Source organism: Oncorhynchus kisutch, linkage group LG30, assembly GCF_002021735.2.
Source record: "Oncorhynchus kisutch isolate 150728-3 linkage group LG30, Okis_V2, whole genome shotgun sequence".
Lineage (NCBI taxonomy): Eukaryota > Metazoa > Chordata > Actinopteri > Salmoniformes > Salmonidae > Oncorhynchus > Oncorhynchus kisutch.
The window spans coordinates 28,069,277-28,089,874 of NC_034203.2; the positions used below are offsets into that span (position 1 = coordinate 28,069,277).

The following is a 20,598-nucleotide window of genomic DNA, read 5'->3' on the forward strand; positions in this document are numbered from 1 at the left end:
GCATTTGTCTTATTGATATCCGCCACCAGGTGGCAGACTTGTTATACTCGTATCAATCTCATGAAGCAACAATGAGAGTATGGGGATGAAAAGGAGGCACCAAATGGAAATTCTGGGTTAACCAATATTGAGCCATCCAATATTTTCTTTTCCATTTCCAGTAGATAATTACTGCCCAAGGAGCAGTTGTTAAATCTCATTCAAATATATTTTGAGAGATTATATAATACAGTGTGAAGTAGACTTCAATCAAAGAAGATGATTTGTGCTGTAAAGCATTGCCAACATACTACTTTACATCTGAGAATCACACAACCATTTAAAAAGTTTTATTTCTACCATACACAAACTGTACAGCACAGCGCATATCTGCTTATGAAATAGTCAAAGTAATAGGAACTTTCGATTTACAAACTACTTGAACTGAAAAAACAACATTTGAAAGAAAATGTCCAATACAGTTTCATCATACTAATATAATTCCACAAAAATCCAGTTCACATTACAAAACATCAAATACTAAACAGAGAAAAATAAGTATTCTTCACAAAACTTCCTGAGCAAACAATGTGTGGTATGTTAATTAAATATTACGAATGATAAATTAACACAATTATTAAGTTAAACAAACTGTCAATGATTACATTTTTAAAGATTACAATTCTTTAGAATGAGTTGAGTATTTGGATAAAATAAAATATTTTCCTCAACAAGTGTCCTAAATTTGGCTTTGTTTTGCAGATATGCACTTCCAATTCCTCCTCAGGAAATGTGTAGCAGGCCAAGTCAAACTCAATTTATTGTAACTTGATAAGACTATCAACCCATGCAAATGTCAAAATAATAACATTTTCCTGTGACATCAAGAGCAATGCTTACAAACAAAGAAAGCTTCATCTGTTTCTGGAACCCCAGGGCAATAGAACTCATCTCAAATACAAGATAAAAAAGTGCAACTGATTCACAACTCAATTTAAAAATAAATAATAAACAATTGAAAATAAACAGTTAAGAACTAACAATATCATTGTTTGTTTGTCTCTTTTTGCTCCATAATAGTGATGAACTGAACATTTATATTGACAGTTGTCCATTATTGACAATATGGCCTTGATTTACCAAGGTGCAAACGCTTATTGAATCTGGCCCTAAACAACCTGCAGTGATATTTACACCACCAAGTGCTTTGGGGGGATATTTTAAAATTGATGTGACATACAGAAACTGAAATGCCACTGACCACCATTAAGTATATATTAGCTAACATTTGATGTATGTAAGGATGTCAGAATAGCTTAAACCAGAGTACATGTTTGTATGGTGGTGTTACATTCCTTCGAGCAACTTCTGCTTTCCCACGCTGAAGAGATGTAAAAAGTAGAAAAGCACTAACACTTCCTACCCTGTGAAACTTCAAGACCTGACTTTGAGATTACAGCTACAGTACCGAGACGATGCTTAAAGATTTGAAATGGCATATAAACATTATGAACATTTTCTCCTTTGAAAAGTGTACTGTACAATAAATTAGACACCAGCCACATAACTGTCCTACCACAAAACAGAGTACCGTATATTTTATGTATTCATTTACATGTAGGCACATATATGCACACACAGCATGTGCACAGAAGGCAGTTTAATATCTATATCATTTAAGAAAAAAGTCGGTGGATTTTTCCATTTTCTTAGTGCTGTCAGTTGCTCTATTCGAGCAACACACTCAAGTTGAATCTGACATTCAGTTCATTGAATGAAATAAAATAATGTTGCATTTTGCGAACAGCTGAAAGCAATTCCCCTAATTGCAGTCAACTTAACATATTGTTGAATTAAGAGATGTACACTAACATTGCATTTTTAGATCTTACCATACATTCAGTGTTGAATATTAAATAGAAAGCAAAAGCAACAATTAAAAAACATGTTGATTCTGGATTATTCTGGTAGAGTTCTCCACCTTCATGGGAGATACAAATGATTGTATTATGACTTGATCTGATGTATAAATAAACCACCACTAGATGACGAAAGAGAGCTATGGTTGAAACTGGAACGTGCTTCAATGTCATTTACAATGTGCAGAATTAGTCAAAAGATTAAATATTTAGCATTTTACAATGATAGAAATAAATACAAATGTGTGGAAATAAATACATTGATGAATAAGGATTATAAATAATAATAATATAAAAAAGACAAAAAATAAATAGATTTAAATCAAGCAAACCATTCAAAAGAATTAAGTGCAAGGGGGGTAGAAATCTCACCAGAAGAAACATGGTCAAGTGAATACAGAAGCGTTAAAAAACAATACAAATTATTTTTGGCTGGTAATTGTCTCAGTACAATGTATTCAACGGTGAAATGTCGACACACTTCCCAAAGCCTTGTCTTATACATGCAACTAAGCCAGCACTGCACACAGCCATCCAGTGCCATTATCCCAACTCAAAGATACCTCCTCTTGATGGCTCGACAGCTTAAACGTGGATTCCCTTCATAGCCTGTTTGATATTATCCAAGAGAGCCTTACACTCGGGAGAGTAGTCATGCTCAGAGCTGTTGTACATATCTGTTAACGTGTTTACATAGGCTTCGAAATTATGCTCGCTGATGGGCCCCTGAAACACAAACATTTTCAAATATTAGTTCACAAACTGAAGCTTATAGTGACAATAATAATTTAATGTCACTATAGATATAGACAGTCCGATCTAGAATTATTGGCATCCTTGATAAAGATGAGCAAAAAATACTGTGTAAAATAATACAATATTGAGCTATATTCTCAAAAAAATTCAAAAATGATATTATTTTAGGCTTACATAATTGCTCAGATAAAGAGATGTTGTTTAAAATGTCATTTGTTTTTCTCAAAAAGATAGGGGTCAACATGACTGGCACCCCTGTTATCAATACCTCACCTTGCGGGCAGAATGGCACTGAGCCTTTTCCTAAAATGTTTTAAGAAATTGAAGGACACATTTGGAAGGATCTTAGACCATTCCTCCAAACTCCAGGCATTTAAATTGTAGGATGACATGAAAATAGAGCTCTTTGGCCCAGCACACCAGTGGTGGGTTTGGCGTCGAAATAGATATACATTAGCAGAAAATACCCCCAAACATACTGTAAAATATGGTGGTGAATCTTTGATGTTATGGGGCTTTCCACTGGTCCTGGGGCCCTTGTTAAGGTCAATGGCATAATCAACTTTACCCAGTTCCAGGGCTGTGTCCGAATACCTATACTTACGTCCTAAATAGTAGCCATTTTGGGTATGCGAAAATAGGTATGTGACATTTTGATGTTGTATGCTTTAAATGCCAGGATGTCATACTCATTTGGGGTTCTCATCTAGAATTCACTGCACACTATTGTGGAAGACAATCATCTTTTCACAGCTGAAAACAGCTGATAATCAGAATAGGGGACACACTTTACAAAAATGATGGAATGGTAGGGAACAAGGGCGAATGGGCATTAGATGACGCCTTATCAATATGAATGAGTATTATGTTGATATTTTTTGTTTACAGCATACCTTTTTACTAGGCAGTACGTTCTAAATAGTATGTAGTACGATTAGTACACAGTATGTCGTTTATGTAACTAGTAGGCAAGCCAGATTTCAGACACAGCCCAGGAAATTTTAGCCAAAAACCAGGTTGCCTCTGCCAGGAGGCTGAATCTTGGCTGCAAGTGGATCTTCCAGCAAGACAATAACTACAAGCACACATCAAAATCCACAAAGAAATTGTTACTTGACCACAAAATCAACATTTTAAAATGGCCATCTCAGTGTCCGGACTTGAACCCCATTAAAAACCTGTGGTTTGAATTTGAGGGCAGTCTATAAGAGCAGGCAAATTATATCAAGGATCTGGAAAGATGTGGATGAATGGTCTCTCCAAATCTGTTCTCCAATCTCAAAACATTTTAGAAAAAGGCTCAGTGCCATTATCCTCGCACGGTGAGGCATTAAAAGGTATTGAAAACAGGAGTGCCAATAGTTTTGACCCCTATCTTTCTGAGAAAATAGATTATTACATGTTAAATAAAATAATTTTATTAGCATACAATATAGCTCAGTATTTGTATTTATTTTATAAAAGCTGCATGTGCAAGTGAGGAGGTTCTTATGAGGCCCACTGTACCATTTGAGGCAGTTGGATATCTGTGAGACTGTTGATGAGAGCTTGGCTGAGGTGACCTAACTCCTTCAGAAGGCTGTCGTTGTGCTGTTCAATCATCTTGTTCTCCTCCTCAATTGTCTTCAGGTTACATTCCATCGATGAAATCTGCTTTCAGGGGAGAGGGAAACTTGTCAACCTGAACCGGGCATGAATCCTTTAAAAAACATATCACAGTTGTGGATAGTTACTTGGGTCTGCAGTTGCATCATGTCAGCTTCTATTTTCAGGTTGGATTCATTCAGTTCTTTGATTTCATGATCCAAGTGTTGCACGTCATTGTTGTTGTCGACTCCTGTTTGAAAATAGGAAATACTCGCATGAAAATCAAGCTAAACTTGCTGCTTCAGTGAATCAACTAGCAGGGGGACTAAACATACTTTGATGGTACTGAGATGAAATTTCCATAACATACATTATCCTGCCAAAGCATACATGTACAGTCCACCAGCACAAATAGAACATGTTTGTAAACCATATATTAATGCCTTACCACTGCTGGCTTGAAGTTTAATAGTCATCATCTCCTCTCCTGTCATCTTCTTCTTAATACTCTGAGCATTAAGAGGGCATCCAGACAAACTATTTACAAATAAAATGAAAAATAATGAGAAACTTCACTTACAAACTTTAAAATAAACTTGTTTCATTAGTATTGTATGGGACACAATGAATGGAGTGAATGCAGGCTAACCTTCTATGGGTGACAAACACGTTATTGGCGTGTCCAAGGCCATTGCAACCGGGCAGGGGACAGTGGGGCAGTTCCTGTTTGCAGGCCTTATTCCAGGGGAAGGGGAGGCCATTGATGGATGACTCTTTATGCCTCTTGGCAGCAAGGGGGCAGCTCCCTGCACTGCGGTGAGATGTGTACTTCCCTGATGTGTGGCCCTGGCCATCACAACCCATCACTGGACACCTAGCAGGGAGACAAACAAGGGGTTCGTTAAGGAGGGTGATACATTTCTATCTGAACGTTTTGTAATGTATCATATAGAACAGATATGCTTATATCAGGTGTATTCATTCTATTTCAGCAACATTCAGAACGTTTAACATTACTGAATACACCCCAGGAGTCAGGTTTATTACTACCTGGTGTCCTCCCCTTGTACTGCTACTGTAGTGGAGGGAGTCATGTTGTAACACAGACTGTTGACAATGTTCTGAGTGCCCCTGTGAGAGATGCCTATTCTCATTCAGATGAGGCAGAGGAGAAAGATTGTCACCAGTAAGCTGTTTTTTCCTCAGAATAGTTTTGCAGTTGAAACCATTTGATATGACAGAGGTAGTAAATACCGTATGATCTGAGATATGTCATCATATCGCTGTTCACAGTTTCGGTACAATGGAAATGTAAGTAGATCAAAATGCTGTCGAACTGAGTTGAGACGACTTTACTTAACCTCTTAAACCACACATAATAAATGCATATATACTCAAACAAATAATTTTCACAGTTCATAAACATCCCTCACTAACTAGACCGGAAGATTTGTCAAACCATTATGTTGATTAATCCAGTAAAATGCTGATTAAAAATGTAGTCAACAAAACTGACAACAGGCTCAAATAATCGTAGCAACCAAGTTGTTAATCCACAAAAACTTTGGAATAATTTACACATTCAGATTGATATAACCTACATAAACAAAACATCTTGTTGAATATTATTAAGAGTTATAAGGGTAATTACATTTCCCAGGTCAGTAATGGAGTGACATGAATTACACATAATTGTCATGTAGGGTTCCCGACCTCTTCCCTTATTGGTAAAGGTGAAAGGCAGGCTGAGATGGTACATAGAACTAGTGTACAAACAGAACAGAGTGCTACTGTAACAAAGATTGTTGCACTCTGTTGTTCAGTAGAGCACCAGTAGCACTTAGAGGACAAAACAACCCCAACCACATTACTTACATTCATCCATACACTACAGGTATATGTAGACTCCTAGGGAAAAATGCTATCTAGAACCTAAAAGGGTTCTTTGGCTGTCCCCATAGGAGGACCCTTTGAAGAACCCTTTTTCGTTCCAGGAAGAGCCCCTTTGGATCCAAGAAGAACCCTTTTGAGTTTCATGTAGAACCCATTCCACAGATGGTTCAACATGGAACCCAAAATTACACCTGGAACCACAAAGGTTTATCCTTTGGGGACAGCTGAAGAACCCTTTTGGAAGCCTTTTTTCTAAGAGTATAAGGCATCGGGACAATGGAATAATGCCATATGGCCTACAATTTCCAATAATCTAATAGCCTTACAGATGCACTTCATGTAGGTTCTCTCACCCACCTTCTTGTGCATGAGATATATTCCAGTCTAACTCCTAATGTTTTGGCCCTGCATTAGTATCTCAAAAGAAGGGTAAATCTGTCCAGATGTAGAAGTAAACAAGGTCTCATACATCTGAGCTTGGATTTAAGCGGTGGTTACCAGTGGTGGAAAAAGTACCAAATGTCATACTTGAGTAAAAGTAAAGATACCTTAATAGAAAGTTACTCAAGTAAAAGTGAAAGTCAGACATTAAAATACTACTTGAGTAAAAGTCTAAAAGTATTTGGTTTTAAATATACTTAAGTCTCAAAAGTACATGTAATTGCTAAAATATACTTAAGTATAAAAAGTAAAAGTATAAATAATTTAATATCCTTATATTAAGCAAAGCAGACAGCACCATTTTCTTGTTTTTAAGATGTATGGATAGCCAGGGGTACACTCCAACATCATTTACAAAAGATGCATGTGTTTATTGAGTCCGCCAGTCCAGAGGCAGTAGGGAAAACCACATGTTCTCTTGACAAGTGCTTGAATTTCACAGTTTTCCTGTCTTGCTAAACATTCAAAATGTAACGGGTACTTTTGGTTGTCGGAGAAAATGTATTTCATCAGGTAAAAGTTAAAGTAGTCAAAAATATAAATAGTAAAGTACAGATACCCCAAAAAACTACTTAGGTAGTATTTTAATATTTTTACTTAAGTACTTTACATACTGCTTTTTACAGAGACAACTGCATCTTGAATAATTAAGCTTTGATCACATCCCATAGTATGGTGGACCTTAAATAAACAATACAAGAACACAATGCACACAAGAGCATGATAAGCCAGATGTTCTATTAAGACAACAAAAAATATTACAACATTTGAAACATGTTAATGTTGTTAATCCTTGAAAGATAGCATTAGTAAATTATGAACAGGAAAACTATTTCCTTTTTGTCTTTCTGGTATAATGACCTCTTTACAACACGATACAAAAACTAAAACAACAAATATGAAACAGAAATCATATCTTACTTTATTTCTTGGTCGTCTTTTTCATCTCTGTTTGGTGTAAGCTTCAAGCCTCCCTTTCTGGCACGTGGACATCCTGACAAACTACAAATGTTTAGAGACAATATGGTTTAACAATAATGAACACTACTTTAGGGCTAAAATAAAGCAAACTCTTTCATCAGTGATAAGATGATGTTCTCACATAGCCTGTCATTGGAAACAACATTAAGCAACAACAAGAATCAATCAGATAAATCGCAGTTTATTAATTGTCTAAAATGTATAAACTAATCAAAAATAAATACCTAGACAATGAGATTCAAACACATCCCTATTCATCTACTCAGTAATTTGTGTGATCCAGTCTAGACTACCTTCTGTGTGAAGAATAATTCCCTGTCACATGTCCAGATCCATCACAACTAGGTGTTGGGCACCTGCAGGCGGAGAGACCGACAGAACAGGCAAAGCTCAGTGCCACATTGTCTGGGACAATGATATCATATTTAAATGCATGAATTTAAAAAAATAAACGTATGAGGTCAGTAGATAACCAGTACATCTCATAATGTATATGTATGTAGCCTGATCACATGAATTGGAGAAAAGTCCATATTCAATATAGTCAATGTATGACTAAAACGACATGAGACCAGGTGGAATGTATAATGCAAAAAAATGAAACAGCACAAAGTTGAATCAGTGAACCCACACAGGTGAATGACATGTCTATAAACAGTGGTAAGATGATGACTGACAGGACAACACGTACTTTAGTTCCTGAGAGTTGGCTGCCATCAGTGATTTGAGAGTCTTGTCAGCCAGGGGACACCCAGATACACTACAGACAGAGGATCCACACCAGAGTTATCAAAATGCTATTTGAAAAAAATAAAATAATAATCCCTTTCATTTTCAGCAGCATATAATACCGATCAATATGAAACAGTCAACATAGTTCCTCTGAACCAGGCCGTACAGTATTTACTAGCTGGTGTCTAATTACCTTCGATGTGATGCATAATTTCCTGTAACATGGCCACTACCGTCACAGCCAGGGGTAGGACAGCTGCAGAGAACACAACACTTAGTTAGACTCTACAATACATGGACTTCTGATACAGTGTAATAACCTTTTGAACATGACGTTGAATTGCATTAGTGGAAGCGGAAGTTAGTACAGCAGGAAATTTAGTCATTTCGATGTTTATTTTCAATGTTTCTTTGGTGTGGCAAAAGTTGTGCGTAAATCCCTTGGCAGATCTAATGGTTTTCTGTAAACTACTCAATCATACCTTACCATAGAGTGGATACTAATTCCATAGAACATGCAGTCTAACTACAAAGTCAAGAGTGGTAAGCTCATTTTGAGGACATACGGACATGTAAAAACTCACTTTTAACAAGATACATTCTTCACATGAACCTGCAGACATACCAGTCACAACAACATGTAATATATAATAGGTAACAATATAAGAGCTAATAACAGGAAAGATTGTGTCCAGCGCATTTCACTGGGCGTGTATTCATTCACCACAATTATAATGCCCTATTTAAACAGGACTGGTTTGGGAATTACACTTCTGTTATTAATACTGACCATCTGTCAGCTGACCTTTTTAGAGGGAAATGCACATGATACACAGAAGACTGAGCAAAGAAGCAGCAAGATGTCAATTTCTCCCTTCCCTGGACCTCCAGAATGAGTAGACCCAACATTAAACATGATATACCTCATCAGCTCTTTCTTAGAGTCTCTTAAGAGCATATCGGTCTTGGGGCTGAACATGCTTGCATCTCCAGAGTAGCCCTGGTCCTCCAGAGAAGCGTCATCAAAATCTTCCTGCTGAGACATAGGTACGTTTGAAATGGACCCTTCTCACTATATAGTGAACTACTTTTTAACAGAACCCTATGGGCCCTGGTTAAAAGTAGTGCATTACATAGGGAATAGGGTGCCATTACTGATGCAGTCTTAATAATAGTATCCTTAAAAATAATAATAGTGTCCTTAAAAATCTCCTTAACCCCATTAGTTCTTGTGTCAGTCTTAAGTCATGAACATGATCTAAAAGTGAATTATCAATGAAAACACCCCACTTAAAAAAACTCTTAAAACACAAGCCTAGGAGTTGGGGGGTAAGTCTGAGTGATTACGCTTAAGAATACTTACAGTAAACCATACATCCATTTAAAGTCGGATAATCCACACGGACGGTATTTATATGGATATGTAATGTAAAACATTTTGATTTACTTTCTCAAAGATTCTGTGTTCAGCACCAGATGTTGTCGTCAGTGAATTATTTACAGGACAAATGTCAACCAGGGATACCAGCTATGAAGTACATGCTCTTTAACATGAGATTTATTAGGAACATACACTGTGTTCACAATTATCTATCATTATATATTATATTGTATGCCCATATCACCCTTATAGATCAGGGACCTGTTGGTATGTTAATGTTCATGTTTATCAATTAGCTATATTTTCTCTTCTTCAACAAATTTAACAAAACAAGCTTTCTTCTTCTGTTTCATAGGTACCTTATACAGTATTTCCTGTGTATTTAAAAGGAGGAACAGCAAAGTTGTTATTTTTTACCTCTCTGTTGTGCATTATTTGTTGCTGTGCTTTGCTGAAGTTGAGAGGGGTGTCCCAGGTGTCTCTCTCGCACAGGGCCTGGTAGAAGGCAGGGCTGATGTGCACACTTCTGGCCTGCTTGGACAGAGTGTACTCAGGAGGGGACTGGGTAGCGTCTCCCAAAGGCACCTGGGGTGGGGCTTTCACCTCCCGACCCTTCTTCATACTCAGGTCCAGAGTGCCGTTCTCATCCACTTCTATGGGCATGTCCTAAAGGAGAATAAATTCACAAGGTAAACTCAGTTATAGTCATAAGGTTACAATGAAGTCACTTTTATTAAATAGTCAACAGTTCACAAAAAAGGAGAGACTGATGTCAGTCTGTATTGGAATGAGAAATGAGAGTTACTGTACTGAAATGAATACACCACTATGATAAGCCCTTTTAACCTAACGCAATACTTTAACGGTATACCTTTCTAAAAATAACAACGTGTATAATTCCTGTGAGAAATAACTTCAATTGCCTCTCAAATATACATTTACATGAAAATAAGACATGTCGTGATTATCTAACACCAGGGTAAAGTATGGTGTTAAGCCAGCATTAATTCTGTTGAACAAAATAATAAATCGCTCCTTGGTGTATAGTTTGTCAGTGACAGCTGTGTCATCGGTCTGTTTTCTAGGACACAATACCAAGATGGCAGCTGTGGGTGCTGGTTTTAGGTCATCACCATTAAAACAAAAATGAAAAGCTTAATGTAGCATAAGTTCTCTCATTGACAGATGTGTTACTCATTCTGTGCTAAGTCAAACGCTATGTGCACTTGTGGCTTATTAGGTTTTATAGTATTAGAAGTTTTACCTCATTAAATGCTGAAATGTGGCCTACATCTGGCATATGTCCCATTATACCTATGTTCAATTATTTTTTTAAATTTAAATTTTCTACATAAGACAGCCTTTCAAATGAATGAATGGGTTTAATTTTCATGGTCATTGCATGTGTGGCTATCCATTTTAATTATGCGTGTGATGGTGACGTGTATAGACGTGTGCGGTAACATCTCAATCGCAGGAGAGATAGATGAGCATTCGACATTGAGTTGTGATGCTTTTCTTGCCTTTGCATTACTGGTAGCCTACAGAGGTACAGACACATCGGAGTTGCATGGCCCCATACGGAGTATGCTACATAAGTCTTCTGCAAAAGAGGACAGATGATTAACTTGTTAACACTGTTTTATTCATTCAGTGGGTTGGTACCTGGTACAAGGCCACATTATCAGCTCACCAAGCTGGGTCCTGTACTGTGTAGGTGTTGGAAACCTTGAATCATCTATCTATCATTATTCTGACATTAATTACATACTGTAGAGGCCTTGTTTGGGTTTTGAGACATTCATTGTCATGCAGTTAAACTTAATGCATAGGAAGGCCATATTTCAGTTCAGTTGAGAGGATCACAGTTTTCTGCCTATTGGACAGGGCAGTGGGGGTTTTCCCACTAGAGATTATATAGGATGTGCACAAAGGGGTCAAATTGTAAACTAAACTGGTGCACATTTAATAAAATCGGGGAGATTTTGATTTTGTGAGAATAAAATATTTCAGCTAATGAGTTCTTCAGCTGTTGTATAGGCCATCTGATAGAGGCAGAGCTTATCCTGGATAATATATTACTAAGCTAAATATCTTACGCCATCTGCAGCATGCAAGACACACTTTCATACAGTTATTCTTTTTTCCCCCTCTCTCTCTTTGTCTATTACCATGAAAGTAGAAAGTAAATGCATGACCACATGTTTTACAGGAACTACAGACTCTTACTGTAATTGTCATTTCTTCTTATGATGTGATTACACAAATGTTATTTTGTGTACATTAATGCTTTACGGAGGGGGACCTCTTGTTTCACCGCCACCAGAGACAACGTTTCCTTTGCCAAAAACTGTCCTTTTGATGTTTCACCCTTTTTATAAACAAATCAGTTGCTTTAAAATGACCACATTAAATAATTGGTCTAATTTGACTACCTTTGTGGAGGACGCCAGGGGCCGACCCGAGATGGACTCCATGTTGCTTCGGTAGCGGGTGGAGAGGTTGAGGATGGCAGTGGTGGCAGTGGTGGCTTGGAGCCCCTCACCTCCAGGTTTGTAATGGCTGGGTGGGCTGTGGCCTTCAGGGCCTGGCGTGGGCAGGCGGTTGCCGGGGGCGCCCAGAAAGCCAGGGTACTTTAGAGCTGTTGGATAACAGAACTCAGATACAGAAACTTTCACAAAGATGTGGGAACACGTGATTATACCCCCTACATTATAACATACAGTATGGTACATGTCATCAGCACGTTCATTTTTACACTGTGGTTGCAGTGGGATCAGTCTGTGCTTGAATAGAAAAGGTCTGTGTTGATAAAAAAAATATATATATTAAACAAGCATGAATATCTTGTTTACAGGAACCTTGTAAGTGTGTTGCATACTCTTAGTTGGGTTGTTGTCTGATCATGTATTTACATAGTGTCCTACTGAGCTGCACATTTGTGGCAGAAGATGAGCAACGCTTGCACATTAAATCCCTTTAATGTGGCTTGACACGCTGTTATGGTACAGCCAATCTCCCTCCGCCCCCCTTTGAATCAAATCAAATGTGCGAAACTCACAGTCAGGGAAGTGTGAAGAAGAGATTTCTTGGTCCTGGTTGGGTGCCATCAGAGGTTGCTTGCCGAAGACCTGTGCATCAAAGCTGGCGTAATCAAAGCGGATCTTGCTGTACTTGTCCATGTCCTTGGTGAGGTTGGCTTGCAAGGCGGCGGTGACAGGATGGTGATGGGCGAACCTGTAGTTGTACTGATTCAACTCCAACTTCTTCATGAGGGGGCCGAGAGGCCTGGTTGGAGAAGAATCCAAGAAGACGAGGTGTTGTTGGATTTGATGAGGAAAGTGGCTACTGTATGTGTCAAATAAAACGCATGTAAGGATCCAGGAAATTGACACATGCACACAAGTGGGCAGGAAAGTGGCTACAGTGTCAAATAAAATGCATAGGATATGATATTGACACATGAATGCACATTATGCATGGGCTGTGGAAGAGGTGGTGATGATTTTGGAAGTAATCTACATTATAGTGTGAATAATATCCATATGAGGTGGCTGTGAAGTACTGGACACAGTGTTGTTTGAATAATATCAATGTCCTCCTCCTGGATGTGGGATCTGATCTGTATTGTAGACACACACACAGGCATGTTACCCAACTAATTCATTTTGTATGGGTTGGCAGTCTGCCTGTGATTTTTCTACAGGGAACAAAGAGTTGTGATGCTCTGTGTCCCTAATAGGGAGAATCTCATGGGACCTTAAACCATTGCTTAAGAACAAGTGATAGTGAGAAACCGTGTCTGTGAAGTTTTGATAGGCTATATATTGTAATTCCTTTTACAATACACTGCATAAATAAACTGGATACGATACTGTAAATGTTAACCAACATACCTCCTGATTTTATATGATATTGCAATTGACACACTTTGTTTTGTATCAAAGGGACTATGCTCTCTCCGAACTTCAATCAATTAGTTTCAAAGTATAGCTTTCGATATCTCAATGGTTTACTGTCATCATAATGTATGCGCACATACACGTCGATAATTGTCAACAGTCAAAATGACAATATTGCAAAATTATAATTATAATACATATTATAACATACATTCTCCCCTCGTGATTTTACCTGGACAATCGTTCAGGTGCTTGTCTGCATTTGGGGCTCTCCTCTTGAGGTTTGGAGACTTTCACTGCAGCAGCAATGGGGCAGCCTGAGAGACTGGGGGGGGAGGAGTAGGAGGAGATCAAACCCATTGAACCTGTCTATGTACAGTATGTCATGTTTAATGGGTTAGTCCTGCAGGATGTACCTCCGGTGGGTGCTACGGTTGCTGTTTACATGGCCCCTTCCTGTGCACCCGGGAGTAGGACACTTGAGGACGTTTTCATGCATGGCCAGGACTGGAGACAGACAGGAGAGGGACAGTAGGTGAAACAGTAGGCTCAGTAGAAGGAGAGATTTACTATACAATCAGTGGTGACGAATATTCTGCATCAGTGGTGACGAATATTCTGCATCAGTGGTGACGAATATACTGCGTCAGTGGTGACGAATATACTGCGTCAGTGGTGACGAATATACTGCGTCAGTGGTGACGAATATACTGCGTCAGTGGTGACTAATATACTGCGTCAGTGGTGACTAATATACTGTGTCAGTGGTGACGAATATACTGTGTCAGTGGTGACTAATATACTGCGTCAGTGGTGACGAATATACTGCGTCAGTGGTGACTAATATACTGCGTCAGTGGTGACTAATATACTGCGTCAGTGGTGACTAATATACTGCGTCAGTGGTGACGAATATACTGCGTCAGTGGTGACTAATATACTGCGTCAGTGGTGACGAATATACTGCGTCAGTGGTGACGAATATACTGCGTCAGTGGTGACTAATAAACTGCGTCAGTAGTGAGGAATATACTGCGTCAGTGGTGACTAATATACTGGGTCAGTGGTGACGAATATACTGCATCAGTAGTGAGGAATATACTGCGTCAGTGGTGACTAATATACTGGATCAGTGGTGACGAATATACTGGATCAGTGGTGACGAATATACTGCATCAGTAGTGAGGAATATACTATATCAGCGGTGACGAATATACTGTATCAGTGGTGACCGAGTTCATGGGGGGGATCAAGAGTTAACACAATAACAGAGCACAAAATGATAATACTGGAAAATAATAATGTCTCCAGAGTGATCAAGGTAAACTAAAGGCATACAGTCTGCGTGTTCATTTATAGATACATCAATTCTATTCACACGTTCTTTGTACTGACATCAGAGAAAAACCAAGAGCACAGATCCTTAGAAAAGTCATACAATTATGGACACAAGCATATCTAACTAACACTGTTCCCATTGTCAGTGCACTGTGTGTTGGTCGCATAATATAAATACCTTAGTAGCAATAACAATAGAACAAAAAGCACTACGTCATCACGCACAGCCTTTTATCCACCAGTTGATGGAAACTCTGGTGGGGAAAAGCTCATATGATTTCATGCAGATGTTTAAATATTCACATGAAAATCTGTGGCCAATTGGATGGAAACCTAGCTAGAGTTGGAGTTCTACTCTGTGTCCTTGGGAACTTTTCTCTTCTGTACATATTATCCAATTAGTTTGCAGGAGTTGTCTATTTATTTTTGAATACGGCATTAGCAACCACTTTGATTTGCAAACATTGCTTCTGGTGTAAGAGCACATGCTTTCATATTGAAAAAAGTTAATTACTTTTTCTGTTCCTTTTGTAACATTACTGTTTAATGTTGGATGCTTGTTATGTTACATTGAAATGACTAAACCACAGCCAATAAAAAACCTTTACAATATTCAGAAATTACAAGAAAACTGTAGGTGACAACAAGTCTCACTTCATTATTCTATAAATGTAGAATGAATGCCCCTCAATCAGTTTCTGGAACCACTTGATAACTTTGAAGGTTTTATTTAAACATCAGTAAAAAAGCATCACTTGCTATTCTATACATATGTAGGATCTTAATTTCACCTATATTGTCAGAGAAAAACAATCCTGCAGCAACATGATGTGAACATTTAGTCCATAATGTTGCTTGATCGGTGGTTAGGGCATTAGCTGGCCTAAAGTAGGCTACAGGGAAAGTACAATTCTGTTCATCTATAATGTATGTACATCACGAAGCTCATCTCCATTTACAGCTGTGCAGGAAAGCTCTCAGCAATAAAATAGTGATCAAATTAAGATCCTACACCTGTATGTACATGTAGATGTAAGTGAAGATACATTGGTGTTGTCCTGACTTTCAAGAATACATGATGTACATACATGTATGTGTATGTCTGAGTGACTTACTCTCTGGGGGGACTCTGACTTTGTGGGGACAGCCAGACAGACTCCTGTGGTGGGGGTACAGACCCGTGACATGGCCAGTGCCGTCACAACCAGGGGTAGGACACCTTATATCCTTCTTATCTGGTCGTGGAGAGTCTGGGAGGAGGAAAATAACAGGAGCGCTTAGATTAATACATAGACAATCACATATACATTCCATAACAATCTTATGACACCTTCAAGAGTGTTGCAGTATCATTCTTAACATGCTTTGTAACCTTCATTACCCACACAAGCAAAGAGTGCAACAAAGGTAATAGCTTTTGGTAAAATTCTAATGAACTTGAGTTTGATTTTTCATTAAACTTGTAAAGAGTTTCTTGCATGAATGTTCCTCTAAACTATTTTAAGTGAGATTCTGAGAAATGCTAGAATGAATCTGTATGTACATAGAAACAAATAGATTAAAGTACAGTATCATGCAAAGAGCCAGACACTTTTCGCAAAAAGCTTCTATATTAATCTGTCCTTTTAGTTAAGGCTTCCAGTTCAACACAGGGCATTGACTTCTTAATGCCCATCCATCGAAAGATTACATTTGGGATTACACATTAGGCTGCAGTCATTTGAAGAATCAGTGGAAAACATGAGGGGTACTTTGGGCGGATTTAAGACTTATGGTCATGGTTAAATATCCAGTTGATTCCTATCAAAATCCAATATTCTGGGAAGTAGCAATTCCATCAGAAGATTTTTTATTTATTTTTATTTTAGTCTGGTTATTTATTACTTCAATTGTTGCCAAAATGTTTCGTACTTAAGAGGATTTCCCCCGCTGAATATGATTCTTTATTATTTTGACGTTTCGAAAGCATCTCATCATTGAAATCACAAGTGGTCTAATTCATACTAGATAAACATGCATAATCATGTCTGCTGCATACTTATTTTATGCCCACTACTCTTCATTAGAATAAGTGCAATATTCACTGTATGTAGTTCTATTGTTCTCAAGTGGCCTTAATAGTACACATACAAAAACAAAGGATGGACTTAAAAGGGTCCTCACTGTCATTACGTTGATAAAAAGCTGTTATAAAATAAAACATCTAGAATTGACAAAGAAATAAGATATTTTCAAATGAAGTATTTGTACCTTTGCATCCATGATAGCCCACCCTGGTGTCCACATCCAGTAGCCGTTGGTGCCTCCTCTCATTGGTCATCTGCTCCAGTAGGAACCTATCCATCTCCCTGTAGGCATTGTGGAGGACCTGCCTCTGCTCTGACTGCAATGCCATGGCCTGTTCCAGGAGACTCAGGTTCACCCTCCCTCTGTCCCAGTCTCTGTCTCCTCTGTCTCTGTCTCCCCTGTCTCTGTCTCCCCTGTCTCTGTCTCCTCTGTCTCTGTCCCCTCTGTCCATCTCCAGGCTCAGGGGTCTCTCCATCTCCTGCAGGCCCAGGGCCCAGGCCTCCAGCCGAGGAGGCCTCTCCACCTCTGGCTCCCCCTCACTGTCCTCCTCACTGGGGGTTGATCGGTAGAGCCGCAGGGTCCCTGTCTGGAAGGGACCTGCTCTGCCCATGTTGTACCCACGAAGGACCGAGTCAGGATCATGGTCTCTCATGTGTAGGTAGTCATTTCTCTCCAATAGGTATCTTTCTCCGGTGGTGGCTTTGGAGGGGCTGCTGATAGAGCCATTGGAGCCATTCACCCTTGCAGAATGAGACAGGGACAGAGGCTCCCACTCGGCTTCCCAGCTGTCTCTGTATGGGCTTTTACGTGGCGACGATCTGCAAGTCATACTCATCCTGTCCTGACTTTGGTCTTCTTCCTCTTCTTCTTGGTTTCGTTCCGCCACTTCTTCGTCCTCCAGAGTTTCCGAGGCTTCAGCCTCCTGATGGGGAAAGTCAGTCACCACTTCAGACCATCCAAAGGAATCATGGGGTTTTGTTATTGCGTCCTGGCAGCCATTTCTCTTGGGCTCGTTAAGTGTTTCTGAGTATCCATCTTAGAAACAAAGTAAAAGCAAATGAGAACAAAATCTATGTTGTGATGTTTTTTTCAAGCTTGAGTCAATTGTTCATATTAAGGCCATGCTTTTCAGAGAACATTTGGTTAGGCAGAGAGAGTAACAATCTTGTATGTCCTCACTTCAGCTTAGTCATAATGTTTTGTAGAGACACTTTTTCCTATCTAGAAAACGCATGTCTTGTTGTTTGAAATGACTGTTAAGAGGATTGGCAAATACAATATGTAATGAAAATAGTAATAGTATGGACAGGACAGCAACTGCAAGATTTCCTGGCAATTCCTCAAGTACATCAGAGATAATACACGAGACACTTGTTTTGGCTAGTTGAACATGAAACCTAAAGATGAGGAACAAGATTGTCTTCCTCTTCTTTGAAATCTCTAATCAGAATACAACCACTTGATGTGGATTTAGACGGACCAGATAATGACAGAGATTTACATGGGTTGTGGCACTGAACATCAGTTTTAGGTAGTTGAGGTGTACGTCAAGCAGGGCTTTGTGATTTTAAAGATATTAACTTGTCAATCACACACAACTCATTTAAGAACCCATATTCATATGTAAGCACAAGAACCAAGAAAGAGGAAAACATTTCAGTATTACATTTTTTACAAAAATCCTGATTTCCCTTGATTCTTTCTTTCTTTTTATTAATCTTTTTTCAATAGGTCATTATACTGAGTGCACCTGAGAATTGATTTTTACATTGATTCTTTACTAAAAGCTTTTAAAATAAAGCTTTTCCGCTTTTTATCAGTGGACATTTTTATGGACATATCAAAATGTTAACTATATCCCATGACTGCGTGTAATGGTCAAATATATTTGACATGACATTTGAATTTCTGGTTTCAAGAATTGTTCAGTTTAAGTGAAACAAACAGAAAAACAAACAGAAAAGCTAGGCTCTTAGATCTCCAAAATGTATGTTAAATGACTATTAATATAGTGACACCCCTGATTATATTAATATTAAGTCATGGTCAATGATTAACAATGGAGCGCTATCATCTGGATTGATTCACTAAAATATCTTTTGATCCCCCAAATCATTGAAACTTATTTTCAGTGCTAAAGCTCTTTAGTGAGGCCATAAGAGTTGTTACTCTGTAAATCATAAGTAGGCTGTACAGTACGTCACAGAGCAAATTAAAAGTAAGAGGAGGGGGGGGGTCCAATAGGTTGATAGATCTGGAGATAATTTAGGATGCAATTATGTAGGCTATATAATCTAGTAAGTGGATTCCACTGAGGATGATAAAGGCATTACCAAACCGATACTACTAGTCATTATTAGGCCATAGTATACAACTTAATCCCCCAAAATAAAAGCTGCTAAATGCAGGAAGTGTATCGCTCTGACTTATCTGGCGAACCTGTTTTGAAGCATATGATTTTGGATTGTGTAAATGTAGGGATGTGATGTATATTCCCTACCACAATACAAGGCAGGTGAAGACAGACCAGCAACAGAGGAAGTAGGTGAATGAAATAGACATGGTTAAACTCCTTTTTTGATGCTAAATATGAAGCTGGATTCTTTTGAGACATGTAATGACGTGGCTGATAATATTTTTGTATCTAGAGACATTTCATTCTAAACAAAGGAATATGAATATCAGCCTGTTCAACAAAGATTAAAAGTCAGTTATGTTTAGTTACAATTAGCAGAGCAGACGGAAAATAACTTATTTTTGTACAGATGGATGACACACACATACAGTTGAAGTCAGAAGTTTGCATTCCCCCATGCCAAATACATTTAAACACAATTTTTCATAATTCCTAACATTTAATCCTAGTAGATATTCCCTGTCTTAGTTCAGTTAGGATCACCACTTTATTTTAAGAATGTGAAATGTCAGAATAATAGTAGATAAATCTTTCTATTTCAGCTTTTATTTCTTTCATCACATTCCCAGTGGGTCAGAAGTTTACATACACTCAATTAGTATTTGGTAGCATTGCCTTTAAATTGTTGAACTTGGTTCAAACGTATCAGGTAGCCTTCCCCAAGGTTCCCACAATAAGTTAGGTAGGTGAATTTTGGCCCATTCCTCCTGACAGAGCTGGTGTAACTGAGTCAGGTTTGTAGGCCTCCTTGCTGGCACACGCTTTTTCAGTTCTGCCCACAAATGTTCAATAGGATTGAGGTCAGGGCTTTGTGATGGCAACTCCAATACCTTGACTTTGTTGTCCTTATCCATAACTCTGGAAGTATTCTTGGGGCCATTGTCCATTTGGAAGACCCATTTGCGACCAAGCTTTAACTTCCTGACTGATGTCTTGAGATGTTGCTTCAATATATCCACATCATTTTCCTACCTCATGATGCCATCTATTTTGTAAAGTGCACCAGTCCCTCCTGCAGCAAAGCACCCCCACAACATGATGCTGCCACCCCCATGCTTCACGGTTGGGATGGTGTTCTTCCGTTTGCAAGCCTCCTTCTTTTTCCTCCAAACATAACAATGGTTATGGCCAAACAGTTCTATTTTTCTTTCATCAGACCAGAGGACATTTCTCCAGAAAGTATGATCTTTGTCCCCATGTGCAGTT

At 38.6% G+C, this 20,598-nt stretch overlaps 1 protein-coding gene across 7 annotated transcripts in view; it reads right to left on the minus strand.

The window, feature by feature from the left end:
• Positions 1-314: 314 nt before the first annotated feature.
• LOC109874720 (suppression of tumorigenicity 18 protein) overlaps positions 315-20,598 on the minus strand; it is a 61,539-nt gene continuing 41,255 nt past the window's right edge. For 2 of the 7 annotated variants that reach the window (XM_031809986.1, XM_031809981.1), the window contains exons 6-22: positions 17,160-18,011; positions 16,025-16,159; positions 13,988-14,078; positions 13,804-13,896; positions 12,731-13,017; positions 12,105-12,310; positions 10,087-10,335; positions 9,212-9,324; positions 8,482-8,544; positions 8,248-8,316; positions 7,850-7,912; positions 7,497-7,577; positions 4,891-5,115; positions 4,690-4,778; positions 4,388-4,491; positions 4,161-4,307; positions 315-2,624 (exon numbers count right to left, since the gene is read on the minus strand). In XM_031809986.1, coding sequence (XP_031665846.1) covers positions 2,484-2,624; positions 4,161-4,307; positions 4,388-4,491; positions 4,690-4,778; positions 4,891-5,115; positions 7,497-7,577; positions 7,850-7,912; positions 8,248-8,316; positions 8,482-8,544; positions 9,212-9,324; positions 10,087-10,335; positions 12,105-12,310; positions 12,731-13,017; positions 13,804-13,896; positions 13,988-14,078; positions 16,025-16,159; positions 17,160-18,011 — 3,008 coding nt within the window. In that variant the 3' untranslated portion in view covers positions 315-2,483. Of the gene's footprint in view, positions 2,625-4,160; positions 4,308-4,387; positions 4,492-4,689; positions 4,779-4,890; positions 5,116-7,496; positions 7,578-7,849; positions 7,913-8,247; positions 8,317-8,481; positions 8,545-9,211; positions 9,325-10,086; positions 10,336-12,104; positions 12,311-12,730; positions 13,018-13,803; positions 13,897-13,987; positions 14,079-16,024; positions 16,160-17,159; positions 18,012-20,598 lie in introns of those variants that run through there. The other 5 variants (XM_031809984.1, XM_031809983.1, XM_031809985.1 and 2 more) reach the window with 5 other exon arrangements.